At 41.6% G+C, this 17022-nt stretch overlaps 1 protein-coding gene across 10 annotated transcripts in view; it reads left to right on the top strand.

Annotated features, from left to right (window-relative positions):
* The window catches only part of ctnnd1 (catenin (cadherin-associated protein), delta 1), a 44603-nt gene that overhangs the window by 21710 nt on the left and 5871 nt on the right, over nucleotides 1-17022 (top strand). For 8 of the 10 annotated variants that reach the window (XM_079652740.1, XM_079652733.1, XM_079652737.1 and 5 more), the window contains 10 exons: nucleotides 77-227; nucleotides 3096-3297; nucleotides 8492-8609; nucleotides 8971-9127; nucleotides 10243-10260; nucleotides 10497-10562; nucleotides 10709-10836; nucleotides 13399-13549; nucleotides 13638-13833; nucleotides 14795-14988. In XM_079652740.1, coding sequence (XP_079508866.1) covers nucleotides 77-227; nucleotides 3096-3297; nucleotides 8492-8609; nucleotides 8971-9127; nucleotides 10243-10260; nucleotides 10497-10562; nucleotides 10709-10836; nucleotides 13399-13549; nucleotides 13638-13833; nucleotides 14795-14988 — 1381 coding nt within the window. The remainder of the gene's footprint in view (nucleotides 1-76; nucleotides 228-3095; nucleotides 3298-8491; nucleotides 8610-8970; nucleotides 9128-10242; nucleotides 10261-10496; nucleotides 10563-10708; nucleotides 10837-13398; nucleotides 13550-13637; nucleotides 13834-14794; nucleotides 14989-17022) is intronic. The other 2 variants (XM_079652736.1, XM_079652738.1) reach the window with 1 other exon arrangement.

Here is a 17022-nt window from a genome sequence, read left to right as displayed (position 1 = left end):
ATGTGAGAGCAGTGCTCTGCCTTAGTGCTATTCCATTGTTACTCATGGCTCAATGACCTCTTAATCTTTGTTATAGGTTCACTACGCAGCCTGTGGAGCGCTAAAGAATATTTCATATGGCAAAGACCACGACAACAAGATCGCCATCAAGAACTGCGATGGAGTGCCCGCTCTGGTCCGGTTGCTGAGGAAGACCCACGACCAAGACCTCACTGACATCATCACAGGTGAGAAGGTCACATGACCAATCAGCTCAAGAGTCACAATGCAGAGGTTTCTATTTTCAATGCACAGTAGCTAAAGTGCAGTTGTTGGCAATACAATTTTAAAGAGGCCCTATTATGGTTTTGGGGGTTTCCCTTTCATGTAGTGTGTTAAATGATCTGCAAAAGCAAAAAATATCCCCCACCCCCTTGCCTGCTATTGGCTAGCGCTCCAACACATTGTATTAAGGGGCGGGATATCTCGACGGTTGACCTGTTACAACAGAGTTAACCAGCTAAGTGTAACTGATACAGTGGTGCAAGTAAAATACAGGAATAAGCAAAGATTGGAGAAATGGCAATCAGTGAAAACATTAACACATTCATTAAATATGAATGCTGATGATAGCTGTGTTTTTAATAACCAGTTTCTTCAATACCTGACTTTTATCACTCTTGTTTCATCACGACTTTGCAATAATAATTTTAAATGGGAAGCATAAATGTCTTTTTTATTGGGGAATAAAACAATAAATGATGAATGCCCCATTATAAATGCTTCTTCCTTTATCTCTTCCTTCACTTCTGCCTTGGCACATAGTTAGTCAATACCAAATATGTATACCAAAGGATTTGTGGAAAAAGCCTGTGTGCGTGATATTTGCATATTTGTATGTTTCTCCAGCTTCTTATAATATTACAGTTGTTTGTAAATGTGTTATGCTCTAGCCATGTCGTTTTAGTGAGATTATGCAAGAGTGAAAGTATATATATATTTTTTTTTGTTTAAAACCAGTTGAGCCCCGAGCCTGTTTTTCATGCCTCAGGCTCGGAAATGACATGCCCAGAACAATTGACTATATCTTCCCTTCTAAAAGGGGTACATTAATAATCTTTTTTCTCAAAGCAATGATAAACCTGTGAGTTGGATTTAGAAAAGTCAGAATCAATATAGAATCTTTTTATTTTAAAGTAAATGTATATATATATTTTTTTATTATATTATATTGAACATAGTAAAAAATTTTAAATTATAGTGTCTGTCCAAAAGAAAACCATTACTTAAAATGAAAACTACCCTTGAATGATGGGATCGGAGACTAAAAGCTTTAGGAATCAAAACTATAACATATAAGTACCCTGTATCAAGATTGATGCAAAACAAGTGACATTTGACATTTTAGAGAGATTTAGAAAAAACCCCACTTCTGGGGTCCTTTGGGTGGATTTGCCATATCTCTGGAACCCATTGGACGATTTTGATGATTGACACCTCTTTTGAACCGTTAGAGCCAATAGAATAGAGGAGAAGTTCCTACAATCCATCTAAACATTACCCATTGGTGAATAGAGTGATGTGTAGCCAGAATGCCCAAAACCGGAAGCTGTCATACACTCTCGTAGCTATCATAGCAGCTATATATGAAAACTCCGTTATTGACATAAATATGAAGATGGATTATCAGTAATCATTTCAAAGTGACAGACACATTGGATTAACCTATGGATTAACCTTTAGCAGCGTTTTTATCGTTTTAATGCCATTGAACACAACTTTTGATCAGAACAACAGCATAGTAGACCCTCCAGAAAAACGCGGGCAAAAACCCTTGATTATGCGGGCTAAATTCCTTGATTATGCAATTTAAAAATGCGGGGTTTTTATGTGATTTTATGCGGTGAAATTGCGGGAAGTTGCGAAATATGCGGAAATATGCTAAATATGCGGGGGAAAAGAATAACAATTTTTTTAAATATTGGGCTGTCTTATTTATTTTCTCTCACACACAACCTGCCACTAACGTTAAACCCCTCTACTATTAAATTAAACACATTCAATGTTTATTTATTGTAAAAGCAATTGGGCTTTTTTAATCTCACACACACACGCACACACACACACTTCTCCGCCTCATTCTGTTTTCATTTACTCGTTCGTTATCTGACCAGCTTCAATCTTGTAGGCTACTCATTTCTTTTCTTGTAGCCCTCAAAAGGGTTTTGGAGGTTGATGCCTCGGTGAATGTGAGTTGTTTGGCTTTCTTGTCCGCAGCAGCAGAAAGCATTTTCGAATGTTTGAATGAATCAAAGTGGGTCGTCACCGTCGATTATCTCTTATGCTCCAACACACAGTTGCACGGGGTGCAGAATAGTTTCCCCCCACTTTTTGCCCGGTCTTTAGTAGAAATGTTCGTCGGTAAATGAGATGGATTAGATTTTTTCATCTTGGTGTTTTCTCTATCGTGTGAGCTCCACACGTTCGCTCTATACAGTGTTGTTTACATTCTGTGATGCGCGAGCTGATGACGTCACATCAAGACGAGTCAACCTTTTTCTTCTCAACTTTGTGTGGAAAAATGCGGGGATTATGCGGCCTTTTGATAAATATGCGGCCTTTTAAAAATCTGCGCCATTTTGCTGATTATGCGGGAAATTCTGCGATCGCAGAATCGCGTTTTTCTGGAGGGTCTATCATAGGTAAGAATTTCACCGGTTTGCTCCGTAATGCTAAGTGTTGTGATGTCTATATTTGCTTCCCCTGTAGCGAGTTCTGATCGCTCAGTGATGATACTTATATGTCCGGAATCTGTGGAATCTCAGCTTGCTAAGCTGTTAAGTGGGCATGACACATTCATAGTTTATTAAATGTTAAGAAGCCCCCAGATGCTGTTTCTTGTAAGATGTTGCGTTTAACCCCCGCCCGCTGGGCCGTGGGGTTTAACAGGTTTTAAATGCTTTATTGTGAAGCTTAATTCCTAGGAGGTATCAAAATATGGTATTACTGTGCTACTTTTCCATTAAAGCCAACATAATGCCAAAAGACAAAAGAAGAACTCTCTAAAATATAACTATTAAATAAAGTATAACTCAATATTATCCGTTTTTCACCAGGGACGCTGTGGAACCTGTCGTCTCACGACTCGGTGAAGATGGAGATTGTGGACCATGCACTCCACGCCCTCTCCGACGAGGTGATGGTGCCCCATTCTGGCTGGGAGCGAGGGAGCAATGGAGCGGGAGGGGGGGAGGAGAACTGCAAGCCCAGACACCTAGAGTGGGAGACGGCCCTCACCAACACGGCTGGCTGCCTGAGGTAAGGGAGGAGCAGGGAGAGCAGGGCTATTCAATTACACATTCAGTTGGGCCAGATTTTATAACTACAAAATTCAGCTGGGCCAGACATTTAGCGTCCTGTAAAAACGGGTAATGACACATTTTAAACCAACACATATTATTGAGATGAAAAACATGCCATTTTTATTCATTGTTCATCTTACAAAGGTAGGTCAAAAAGTGCATAAAAACACAACTAATTAGCCTTAATTTAACAAAATCGGAGGCATCTCAAAGTGCATAAAAAAAAAAGTGCACAGTTGTAGCATTACATTTGTTTGCTTTAGAAGTACAATATTCAGGTTAATTTTTTTGAACCAGACACAAACTATGTCCTCACATACAAAATCAAATTGGATACATATGACATATGCACATCAACATTGGACGTTGGTGAAGAGTGCTGTCAGTGGGAGCAGCGAGTGCTACTTTGTATTGAGTTCATGTGTGAAAAGCTTGATTCACATTTGTATGTTGATCCAAATATACTGAGCCCACAGATCGCTACTTTCTGAACGTTAGGGAACTGCTGTTTTTTGATGTCACTCCAAAACTTTGCTGGCCAGTTAGTGCGCTGCTCTTGTGCCATGGTTACGGATGAATGCATGTCAATAAGTTCCAGTGTAAATGTCCCCTCGTCGATGGAGGGGACCACCTCCTTTGCTTTGGTGGATACGTCCCCCTCTATTGCAACAGTGAAGGGGTCTCTGGCAAAGCCCATTACCTCTGTGGGCAGAGCAAGTCCATCCAACCGACCGGCAAGGTTCTCTTTCAACCTCGCAATGAAATCTGTCATCACATCCGTGATTTGTGCCGGGGATGTGATGTGTTTGTGGAGCGTCGGAAAATGCAGCATCCAACCCGTACTCAAGTTGGCCGCGAAAAGGTCCAGCTTGACTTGGAATGCGCGCATCTGCTCCACAAGACCAATGACCGTTTTGTCTCTGTTTACACTTCAGAGTTGAGAGAGACATTAGAGTTGCTATCGTAGGACCACTGTTACTAGCACCACTAGATGCACTTTGAAAAAACGTGCCGCGTTTTGGTTTGGTGGTTTCTGTGCAACGCGGAGTGTCGCGTTCATGGTCTGTACTACCGTGGGAGGCTGGGCCACTCGGTAGTTGGTTCTGGGCCGCATCTGGCCCGTGGCCCGCCATTTTGAATAGGCTAGATAGGTAGAGGATGTGAGGAGGGAGGGTTCATGTACTGAGGAAGGTGGAAACAGGCCTGCTCAACAGAGTGGCAGAGCAGCGGGGTGGATGAGGAAGGCAATAACATTTCAACCGAATAGAAAATAATGCACCAATCAGCTGACTGGCCCATTCTACAAGCTTTTGTTGCACTTCAAGGAATACTTCACCAGCTAACTGTACATTCGTACATAATCTCTCACCCCATGTTAGCTTTTAAACTCTTGTACAGACTTAATTTTCCTAAAATGCCCTCTGTTGCAAATGTATGGTAAATTCTTGATAAATTTAAGTTAACAGAAGCCGTGCTCAACAAAAACAAAGCTAAAAACATCAGTTTACAGACTCTCGTTCAGCTTAATCCTTAAACTCTTATATAAAACACTTCAATGAAGATCGTTTGTGTGAAAGTGCTTTGAATGATACAGTTTTAGTAAAAATGAATATGTCAAGGAGAAGGAAAAGTTAGTTTTGCTGTTAGACAAGGCCCACCTTTAATACAATTCCACATTTTATTTAAAAGGTTTTTCAGGTACTTAGGGTAACATGTGATAAACAAATAATGAACAAATGGTTATTTTGTGGGATTACAATTTTGCTTCCAATTGCTTTTTAAAAAAAAGTGGTTTAAATGCTGTCAATGTGGATATTATCCCAAACGTATAGAAAGCTACTCTTTCAATAAAAAGAAATAGAAGGATTCATGTGGTTTATTGTGCACGTCAGAAGCCTTTACTTTGACAGAAGATCTTATTTGTTTGGATATAGTGCCCATTAAAAGACTTAAAGGTTATTTATTAAATGTAATATCTGCTTATATTTAATAGAAGTGTGTCCTCCTCACAGTGACTCTGTGAGACCGGGTGAGGAGGGTTCACAGGGAGAGGCGAGGAGAGGACAGTGGGGCATTGACTCGCAGTGTAAACAGTCTGTTCAGCCTGTTATCTATGCATTCCCTTTGACCACTCGCTTCATTACAGAGAAGTATGTGGGAATAACTCTGTATGTTAAAGGTTTATAAAGTTCAGTATTCCCCGCAATGATCTGGACAGTGTCATACGCTTATGACCAGACGCTTGAGTTCAAGATCATTACAAATAAAATTGACCAAGAGTAGCACCGCATCATATGTAAAAAAATAGCTTATTGCGATTATTTGACTGGTTTTTAAATTGCGGTATGGTTCTCTAAATAAGAGGGAATTACCCAATTTGGAACACAATTTGCATTATCCTTGAAAAGTCCAGGGACTACAGATAAAAAATAGCCTCTTTGCACATTTACAGAAATGTGTAATAATGTGCAGTATCCCTGTTAATTAAATACAAATATTTAAAATGATCATGGTGTATTGTAATTTACTGATAAGAGGATCAGTAACAAACACGTGCTTTTTAATACATCTTTAAAATACGAATTTTATGAAAGTAATGTAGAGAAAATGTGTTTTGAAATTGAGTATACAAATTAGACTTTATTTTGGTTTAGTCTTTTAAGAAGAGTTTTTTTTAATATGACTTGGGAATTTCAAAAAGGCAAAGAAATGAACATAAAGTTTAGTACTTGTTAAAAGCCACGTTCAGATGTTGCCTCAATGGGACTCACAGTGACAGTAGTATGTAACACTGACGCTTCTATTGGCTATTGCTCCAACACATTTAACGTGATAGGCTAAGTTGCGGGTATCTCCAGCAGGTTGACCAATCACAACAGAGCCAGCCAGCTAACCAATCAGAGCAGACTGGGCTCTGGTTTCAGACAGAGGGTGCAAAGAGGTGCTGCAGCACAGGCAGTCTGAGAGAAATAAAGAGCTTTTTGAACATAGAAGCATGGGGACATGTCCCAGTAGAGCAGGGGTGCCCAACCTATTTTGGCTACTTTTAAAGTTGCCAGTCTGCCGAGATCTACCAGTCCAAATAGAGAGGCGTAGCCATTACTGACAGCCTACTACCAGGTAAATACACACTTCTACTTGTATAAAAATGACCTTTGTATGATGAATACTTCATAAAATACTGCAGATCCTTTATCTTACCTCTTTTTAATCTACACACATACTAGTATTTAACTTAAGTTACACAACAGTGTTGTTGATACAGAGTTGGAGTTTATTCACACGTCACATACTACAGTGGGTAATGTTTTCAAGAAACATTGAACAGTGCTGCCACATATGACACAGGAAAAAAAGAAAAGACTGAACCCTTTCTTTGCCATTATATAAAAATAGTGTTGCTACAAAAGTATAAATTAGGCTTACTAATAAGACAACTCAGATCTGAAGCTACACAGGAATCTGCTGCGAAAGAGCAATAAAAAAAGACAAAATGAATAGAATCAAACCCTTTTTTTGTTGCATTTTAGTAGAGTATAAAAAGAAATGCCTTTTTTTTAAATAGGATGCAAGCAACACTAGTTTCTTAACCTAAATTGATAATAGACTATAATCAATTTAAACAGAACAGATCTTAATGTTTTGCATTCTTATACCATTTTGTACAATAATTATAATGAATAAGTTCAAACAAACTAAAACTTGCAGCTGATTAATAACGGTATCTAACTTGAGTTTTTATTATATCAAAAACCTGTTGAAATGCTGCTGTTATTTTTACTGTCCCCCAAAAGCGCGCCGGCAGCCTCCAGGAATGCTTCTTTCACAACTTCGCCGTCTTTGAAAGACTTCATGTGTTTCGCAAGAACGTGACTGACCCGATAAGATGCTATGGTAGCAGCCTTGCTCTTGTTGTTGGGCCTGGTGAAAATGGACTTCTGTGCATTTAGCTGTCCTTTCAGGTCCCTCCCCTTTTGGGAGCGTAGGCAGAATTAGGAGGGAATTCCGTCTCGTAGCGTTTGTGCACTGTTTTGAAATGCCGCTCCTAAATTACCCTTCTTCGATAAAGCCACTCTCGCATTGCAGATGAGACAGATGGACTTTGAATTGGAATAGATAAAAAAATAATCATCCTCCCACTCGGAGTGAAAATTATATATTTTGGGCTTTTTTGCTTTTGCCATAATTGTGGTCTTGTGTGTGTGCGGGCTGTCACTCCTGTTGACACGGACAATGTCAGCGAACTAGTGCCCACTGCCCACCAGCCACGCCCCGACACATGGGGTCACGCCGGCCAATCACAAAGCTTTGATGCGTTCAAGTGCATTATTCTGGCACAGGAAGATTATGTCATAGGACATTAACGATAAAACAGAATATTGTTGTTCTATTTTTAGACACATCTCGCGATCGACTGGTTGGGCACCCCTGCAGTAGAGGCACCACATACAAATATGAACCTGAAAATTAACATAATATGGCCCCTTTAAGTAACTTGCTGAAAGTGGTTGCTCCAGACTCCATTGACAAAATAAGTAAATTACTCGCCAAACATAAAAGTTGCTTGTATCTACTGTTGCCTTGATTCGTCAGCCACATTGTGTTATTGTGTGACTAGTTAAACTGAACTAACCCTTAAAACACCAAAGTCACACAATAACACAAACCTTTGTTTGCCGCCTACAACGTGTAAACAGACCTCCTGAACTACGCAGTGCGGTTAAATCAGTGCCCCATGCTCTGGTAGGAAATGTGTCCTGGCATTGTGTGAGAGGGGCGGGGCCTGTCACTGGGAATATCGAGCCAAAACAAAAGAGCAAGGCTGAGTATCATTCCAAACAGTCCCCCCCCCAATCCATCCTGTCCTAAGTAGCACTGAGTCATAGAGAAATTGGTCCAGAGCTGAAACTGGATCCCCCCCCCGAACTGTACTCTCTTTGTAAAGCAGGAGTTTCATTCAAACAACTCTTAAGGTCGGGGCGTGTTCAAGCATTGTGTGCAGGAATCCTTTTGTAGTCATTTTAAATCAACTCTTTCCCCTCCTCTCTCACCTTTAACCTCTTCAACCACCTCAATTATTCCCCCGACCTTTCACACCACTAATCCACGTTTTGTTTTTCTCCTCTTCTCAACTTTCCTCTATCCTGAAGAAATGTGAGTTCAGAGCGGAGCGAGGCGCGGAGGAAGCTGAGGGAGTGCACGGGATTGGTGGATTCGCTCATGTACATCGTCCAATCCCAGATTGACTGTAAAGACGTCGACAACAAGGTAAATGAAACTCTGATCTGTTTGCCCGTCTATTTTTTTAATTTATGTAAAGAACGACCACCAGGTTTTTTTTTTTTATTAATGTTGTATCTAGCAGGAACAAATTTAAGACCCTGCTCTACAATCATCAGCATAATAGTGGCGTTGTGTTCAATTTACATTTCAATAAACTATTAATAACTGGGTTCTTAAATGTAATAAAGATTACATTTAAAGTAATTTATTTGAAGAAAAGGTCAACTGGTCCCAACACATGCTGTTTTTTTAGAAGGTATTAATTAAAGACATCAATATTTTGTCTCCACCTGTCTTTCACTTGACTACTTGGTGACTCAGAAATACTCCCTCCGTATATTTGCAGCTGATAGAGAACAGCGTGTGTCTGCTGAGGAACCTGTCCTATCACGTGCACCGTGAAATTCCCGGCTGTGAGCGCTACCAGGAGGCCGCGCCCCTCAACCAGGGCCCCGCCCCCTCCAGCCAGAAGGGAGGCTGCTTCAGCTCCCGCAAGAGCAAAGGTCTGTGTCACAGAATCAGGAGGAGGAGCAACATCTGTGGGGGGTGTCACTGTGACAGCAGTGTGTCGCTACACTGATACACACACACACACACACACACACACACACACACACACACACACACACACACACACACACACACACACACACACACACACACACACACACACACACACACACACACACACACACACACACACACACACACACACACCTCTCACACATACAGGAATGTCAGCAATTTCCCCAACTCTGAGAAAGCTCATCCTCTCTCCTGCTGCAATCTGTTTGTGTTTCGCTGAGAGTACACCCCCCCCCCTTTCTACTGTTTTGTGGCTTTGACCATGTTATTATAAAGTCCCTCAGCATCTGTCACAATAATATGAATGTTTCAGATGCTTTAATACCCTCCCTCATAGTTTCCCCTTTGTTTTTGAAATGTTCCTTTTACTTTGATATAATGAGGCAATACAGAAACAATGTTGAGCATAAAAGTAAAATACGAATATCTATGTTTTCCCTTCTGTCTCCCCACTTCAACTCTGTCTCTACAATGGAGGCACTGGTTTCCTCAAAAAATATTGTTCAAAAGTGACTGCGTCGGCTTGTTTAATGTATAAATATTTTCTAGTTGCACAAGTCTATTAATGGTACTCGTTTTATTCGAAATAGCCTGCTTTTCAGTGAAATATAAACATACATGTCTTGATGATTCTTTATATAATCTTTCTATCAATGGTTTTTAAGCTTGACAATAAACAGATAACATTCAACATTTTGAAAGCAAACACAGTTTATTAGTTTGTGGATGAAATGCTTTTCTGTGTATTTATAATATTCAGATCGGTTAAACGGAAACATATAACAGCAACAAACTGATACATAGCAGTCAGGATGTGTGTGTTTATAAAATGACCTGCTTTAATTGGCCTTCACACTTGGCATGTCTCATTGCTGATCTGTGTGTGGTGGCAGGAAGATCTGTCGGGATTTGAGCAGGTGTTAACTGGGTGGCTCAGTTATGGCTGCTTTCCTCTTACTTACTATAAATGCTTTCTCTTCCTCCTCTTCCTGTCCTCCTCTCCTTATCTCCCCCTTTCTGCGCTGGGCTACAGATGAGTGGTTTTCCAAAGGTAAGCTCTTTACCTCGGTATGACTGCACTTTGCTTCCGCTGCCTGTTGTTGTCGAAGTAATGGAGTAGTAGATGACTAGCTAACAGGTCGGTAGTACTAACCTGCACGCCTCACGCATCTCAGTGTTCAGTCATAGCATTCATTTCCGAGAATAAACAGTAGAACTAATTAATCTAAATAAATGTATTATATTTAGATTCTGTGTGTTTTCTAAAGCTGTAATGTTCAATTTCAGGTAAGAAAGATGATGATGCAGCTGCAGACATAATAGACATACCAAAGAGGACCGTGCCGGCTAAAGGTAACTACACACTTTTACAGTACATAAAAACTAAGAAGAATTATGTATTTCTTCAAAATATGTATACGTTTGCTTACCACTTAATCTTCCCCTCTCTTTCCTGCTATCCTCACTTTCTTCCCCCACTCTCTTCTTCCCCCCTACAGGCTACGAGCTGTTGTTCCAGCCTGAGGTGGTTCGCATCTACACCTCTCTGCTAAAAGAGTCCAAGAACCCCACCGTGCTGGAGGCCTCGGCCGGAGCCGTTCAGAACCTGTGTGCCGGACGCTGGACCGTAAGACCTCCTATCCATTATCGTCTTCTTCCTATTTATCCAACACTCCCTGTGCTGAGGAAACATGCACTGTCCTAAGCTGCATTCACATAATAAGGGATTCTGTCTTTTATAGTTAGCTCCCCTGCTATCTTATGCTGCTACATACAGCTCTCATCTGATTGGTTGAGCATGGAAAGGTCTGTGATGTCAAAGTGAATTAACTTGAACTTTGAGCGGTGCGCAACGCCGAGGGGGAGCGCTTCCTCCACAGAAACAAAACGGGGACATCGGCATAGAGCCGTTTGGCCGCTTGTCAAGTGAATGAAACTTTAGATTGTAAGAACCTGAGCTAACATTAACCTGTGTACAGCTCCTAAATCATGCAGCATGTCTAACAGTAGGATGTTAGTCATTCAAATCTTAAAATGTTTTGGGAATGGACTAAGGCTTTTTCCTTGGAATTGTCCATGACCCCAAATACCTCTTATTTGATCTTGTCAATCCACTCATTACTGCAGAGGAAACAGTAACTCCTGTGTTAAAGGACTTATGTCCTGTCTTGAATGACTTTATAAGGACTGTGGCTAAGAAGTGAAGACTGCTGCATGTAGATTAGTGAATAGAATAATCCGGGGAAATGGGAGTTTGAATACTAGTTGTTCAATAATAATAATAATAATAGATGTATTTTGTTAGCGCTTTTACAGATGCTCAAAGACGCTTTACAGATATAGTGAAAATAAAAAAAAAAAAAATCAATATATATATATAGTTAAAGTCAAATATTACAAAAACAATCACACATCAAAAGCCAGATTGAAGAGGTGAGTTTTTTGAAGGTGGTGAGGCCGGTGCAGTCTCTGATGGGTTGTGGGAGTGAGTTCCAGAGGGAGGGGGCAGCGACGGAGAAGGCTCTGTCCCCCCAAGTCCGGTGATTGGTGCGGGTGGGGATGGATAAGAGGTTGGCTTCTGATGAGCGAAGGCAGCGGGAAGGGGTGTGGTGGTGCTGCAGGTCTGTGAGGTAGGGGGGGGCCTGGTTGTTGAGGGCTTTGTAAGTAATGAGGAGGACTTTGAAGTGGATTCTTTGACGGACGGGGAGCCAGTGGAGGTTCTGGAGGATGGGAGTGATGTGGTCTCGGGAGCGGGTGTGGGTGAGGAGGCGGGCAGCAGAGTTCTGGATATGTTGGAGTTTATTGAGGAGGTTGGATGGTATGCCATAGAGGATGCTATTGAAGTAGTCGAGTCGTGAAGTGATGAATGCATGAATCAGGATTTCAGCAGCAGAGGAGGAGAGTGATGGGCGGAGACGGGCAATGTTTTTGAGGTGGAAAAAGGCGGTCCTGGTGATGTGATTTATGTGGTGGTTGAATTTGAGCTGACTGTCGAAAAAAATGACTCCGAGGTTGCGGATGAGAGGGGGGGGATAGAGTGTGGCTGTCAAGGGGGAAGTTGAAATTCTGAATGGTTTTGGTACGGAATGGGGGGCCGATGATGATGATGTCTGATTTGGCACTGTTCAGTTGGAGATAGTTTGTTTGCATCCATTCTTTTATTTCTGAGACACAGTTGGTGAGAGTGGAGTGTGTTGTGGGGGTGATGGTTTTTGTTGAGATATAAAGTTGGATGTCATCGGCGTAGCAGTGAAATTGAAGGTTGTGGCGACTAATTATTTTGCCAAGGGGGAGCATGTAAAGGATGAAGAGGAGGGGGCCAAGCACCGAACCCTGGGGGACGCCTTGGGAAAGAGGAGCAGTGGAGGAGGTGCAGATGTTGATAAACTGATGTCTGTCGGTGAGGTAGGATTTCAGCCAGGAGAGTGCAGTGTCGGTGATGTTGAGTGATGATTCGAGGAGGGACAGCAGGATGGTAATAAGTCTCCTTAGGGTAAACGCCTACTGCCATTCTTAACTGCCTCAAATAATAATACATTGTTATAATTTAGCTACCTACTTTATGCACATTTAACAATAGTCTGTAGGGTTGTACCAATGCATCTATCTGGAGATATCAATCACTGCAAAGTTATAATCATCATCTTCAAGAAATGCCTTTATTTAGAAAGGTCCACTCCACATTGTGTTCAAGCCCACCTCCTTAAATGTGAGAAATTAAGCACTAGAGGTATGTCAATTGTTTTTCATTGAAATACCTTAAACAGCCCAGTAATACAATTGTCTAACCCTATTGTAGTTATGTGAGCTTATACAAATAGAAGGGATTGTGGGGCTGAATTTATTTAAATCAAAAATAATTATTGCCAAAGAATCGATAACATTTTGTAACTTGTGATTATCATCCCTAAGAATCAGTCCTTTCGCACTTGTTTATATATATATAAAGAATATATTGAAAAGGTTAGAAATAATTGTATTGCTTTGTAAAAGGAGACCACTTAAAAAATGACTCATGAATCATGCGTTTTCACACGATAGTCTTAAAGGTCCCTTATAGCACAGTGGTGTGTCTACTCAGTAGAGCTCCTTTAGCAGGAAATACACACATTGCTCTCATAAAATGCAACAGTCTGTCATAAAGAGTACTTAATGCTCTGATTTAATGAAGGAAAATTGTCTGTTTCAGTATGGGCGCTACATCCGCGCCTTGCTGCGGCACGAGAAGGGGCTACCCATGATGACGGAGCTGCTCGCCCATGGCAACGACCGCGTGGTCCGTGCCATGTCCGGAGCCCTGCGCAACATGGCCATTGACGCTCGCAACAGAGATCTCCTAGGTGAGACTAGGAGGGACTGAGCTAAAAGCGTCAGTATTTAAGTATATTATCAACATTTTTAACGCTCTTCTCATGCTGCTGTTGTCAGGGAAACATGCAGTGCCTCACCTGGTGGCCAACCTGCCCGGCGGCGGGCAGAGTCAGCCAGTGCGAGCGCTGTCGGAGGAGACGGTGGTGTCGGTGTTGAGCACGCTCCAGGAGGTGCTGGGCTCCAGCCTGGAGTCCGCCAAGACCCTCAGATCCTCGCAGGGGATCGAGAGACTCGTGCTCATCAACAAGGACGGGTAAGGGTTCATGTTTGAGATCATTCTCTGCCGGGTCACATTCACAACCAGGGTAATTGCCAAGTAGGTTTACACATGGACATTTGATTTTGTGTTTAATGGTGCATAGATAAACACAGTAAGAGGAATTAGGCTCTAAAAAAGGAAAAATGTAGGACTATTTTGAAAGCTATTATTTGAAATAGATTTACAAACAAATAAGTGCTAAAATAAAAATGAATTACTATTAAAGAATATAATAATGTGCATTATATCTGAGTTTAGGTGTATCTGAATTTAGGTGTGGAAGAGCGGTGCAATTTTTAAAAGAGGTGTTTTACAGGTTTTTCGTCAGTTAAACCTGCATTTTTGAAATACTTGCATCCATTATGAGTTTAAAAAAAGAAAAGTAATTATTGTTCATAAAAATACTATAATCATAAGAGAATAACGGATGATCTTAGCCTATTTGCTAACTTCTATCTGCAGTCCCTCCCTGGGCAGATACACAACTAACAATGAAACTAACAGTGACAACATTAAACAGTTTTACAATTAAAATTGTAGAACTGATGAAATACAAATAAATACAGTACATATACAATGTTACAGTTCATTGCAACTAATGCCACAATTTGTAGTCAAGGCATGACTGTTTGCTCAATAGCCATTTTGTAGCACCATGGGAAAAAGAAAGAAAGTCTGTGCTTGTTTAAAGGTCAGCTAGAAGCATATTCCAATGCTTGATTGTTGTAAATGAGAAGGCAGATTGTGCAAAGTCATTCAGTCAGGGTGCTTTAAGGATTTGTTATCAAACACTTTTTATGAAAAACCTCACTGGGTTTCAGCACAGTCTCACTTGAGACCAGCAGGTTATGCAACACTGAAGATTTAAGAGAATCATAGCGTGCAACAATGTTTTAGGTGCTTCTATAGTTAGATTGTTATTGTGAGAATATGTCTCACTCCCTTCCCTCTCCAGGAATCGCTCTGAGCGGGAGGTGCGTGGGGCCGGCCTGGTGCTGCAGACCGTGTGGGGCTACAAGGAGCTGCGGCGCACTTTGGAGAAGGACGGCTGGAAGAAGACTGACTTCATGGTCAACCTCAACCCCCCCAGCAACAACACCAGGGCCAACGGAGGATACGAGGACAGCACCCTGCCGCTCATAGACAAAGGTCAGGAGCCAGAGTGGAAGCAAGTGTTTGATGTCTATCCAGTAAAATGATTGTTTGTTGAGAAGAATTTGCCTGGCCTCCTTACATTGTTTCTCTAAGCCACTTCAGACACCTTTTTTAAAATAGACCTTTCCAACTGGTATTCTTTCAAGCTTTTAGCTTGATCCTAATTGTGATGACTTGTCTGGATAGTGAAGCTGGCTTGATGTTGTCCTTCTGGAGTCAAAATATAACAATTAACAGAGGAAATAGGCCTTTTAAGAGGTAAAACCAATCAAAAAGCAAAGAAGAAAACTCAAACAAGATGATTCAATTGTCTTTTTTTCTATTAAATATATTTTAATCTCAAATAATTCAACGTATAAGAACTTTCTCGTGCTTTCACGCTGCCGTAGAGCTCACCTTTCAGACCTGGCGGCCCATGTATTGGGGCTCAGTTACTGTGCGGAGAACCCAGGTTTGAATCCGGCCTGCAACCGTTTACACATTGCATTCTCTTGGTCTCCCCTTTCAACACTGTCACTGTCCAATAAAGGCTAATGCGGCCTAAATATAGACCCTCCAGAAAAACGCGGGCAAAAATCGTTGATTATGCTGGCTAAAATCATTGATTATGCGATTAAACATGCGGGGGTTTTATGTGACTTTATGCGGTGAAATTGCGGGAAGTTGCGAAGAAGAATAGATTTTTTTTTAAAATATCGGGCTGTCTTATTTAATCGCTCTCACACACAACCTGCTAACGTTAAACCCCTTTACTATTCAATTAAACACATTCAATGTTTATTTATTGTAAAAGCAATTGGGCTATTTTAATCACTCTCTCACACACACACACACACACACACACACACACACACACACACACACACACACACACACACACACACACACACACACACACACACACACACACACACACACACACACACACACACACACACACACACACACACACACACACACACACACACACACACACACACACACACACACACACACACACACACACACACACACACACACACACACTTACTTCTCCGCCTCATTCTGTTTTCATTTACTCGTTCGTTATCTGACCAGCTTCAATCTTGTAGGCTACTCACTTTGTTTCTTGTAGCCCTCGAAAGGGTTTTGGAGCTTGATGCCTCGGTGAATGTGAGTTGTTTGGCTTTTGATTTTCTCTTATGCTCCAACACACAGTTACACGGGGTGCAGAATAGTTTCCCCCCACTTTCGTGAAAGACATCGGGGTACTGCTTTGCCCGGTCTTTACCAGAAATGTTCGTCGGTAAATGAGATGGATCAGATTTTTTCATCTTGGTGTTTTCTCTCTCGTGTGAGTTCCACACGTTCACTCTACGGTGTTGTTTACCTTCTGTGATGCGCGAGCTGATGACGTCGCGTCATCATCACTACTTCACGTCAAGACGAGTTCACTTTTTTTCCCCTCAACTTTGTGTGGAAAAATGCGGGGATTATGCGCCCTTTTAAAAATCTGAACCATTTTGCTGATTATGCGGTAAATTATGCGATCGCATAATCGCATTTTTCTGGAGGGTCTATTAATAATACCTCATTCACATCAACGCAACTCCGGTTCAAGCTCCGTGCTAGAGCTTTTCAGGTTCAGAACCGGTTCTTCGGCTCTTTTCACACCGCCCAGAGTCCGACTGGTGCTGCGTCATCGTTTGTGTCATGACGTATCCGTTTGCGTGCCTACTTCATAAAGCCAAACCGCGCGGAAACCCCTCACAGCTCACACCGACAACAACAACAACAACGGCCGATTGTGCTCCAGCTTCCTCTGTACCTCTTCAGAAGACCAGATTCCCAGTAGGTAGCTGGTTCCTTCAGTGGACCACTGCTGCTTGTTAAGTGTCTTCATCGTTGTGTACAAACTGGATAAAACGCCAGCTTTTTGTTGTTGTTCAGGAGTTGATCCCGCCCCTGCCCCCACCTCAACGTAAGCGTGACATATGCGGTGCTTTTGCTCTAGCCGGACAATTTTTTGGTGCTTGAAGCGAACCGGAT

This window comes from Notothenia rossii, assembly GCF_949606895.1.
Source record: "Notothenia rossii genome assembly, chromosome: 1".
NCBI lineage: Eukaryota > Metazoa > Chordata > Actinopteri > Perciformes > Nototheniidae > Notothenia > Notothenia rossii.
This window is presented reverse-complemented; position numbering and strand designations above follow the sequence as displayed.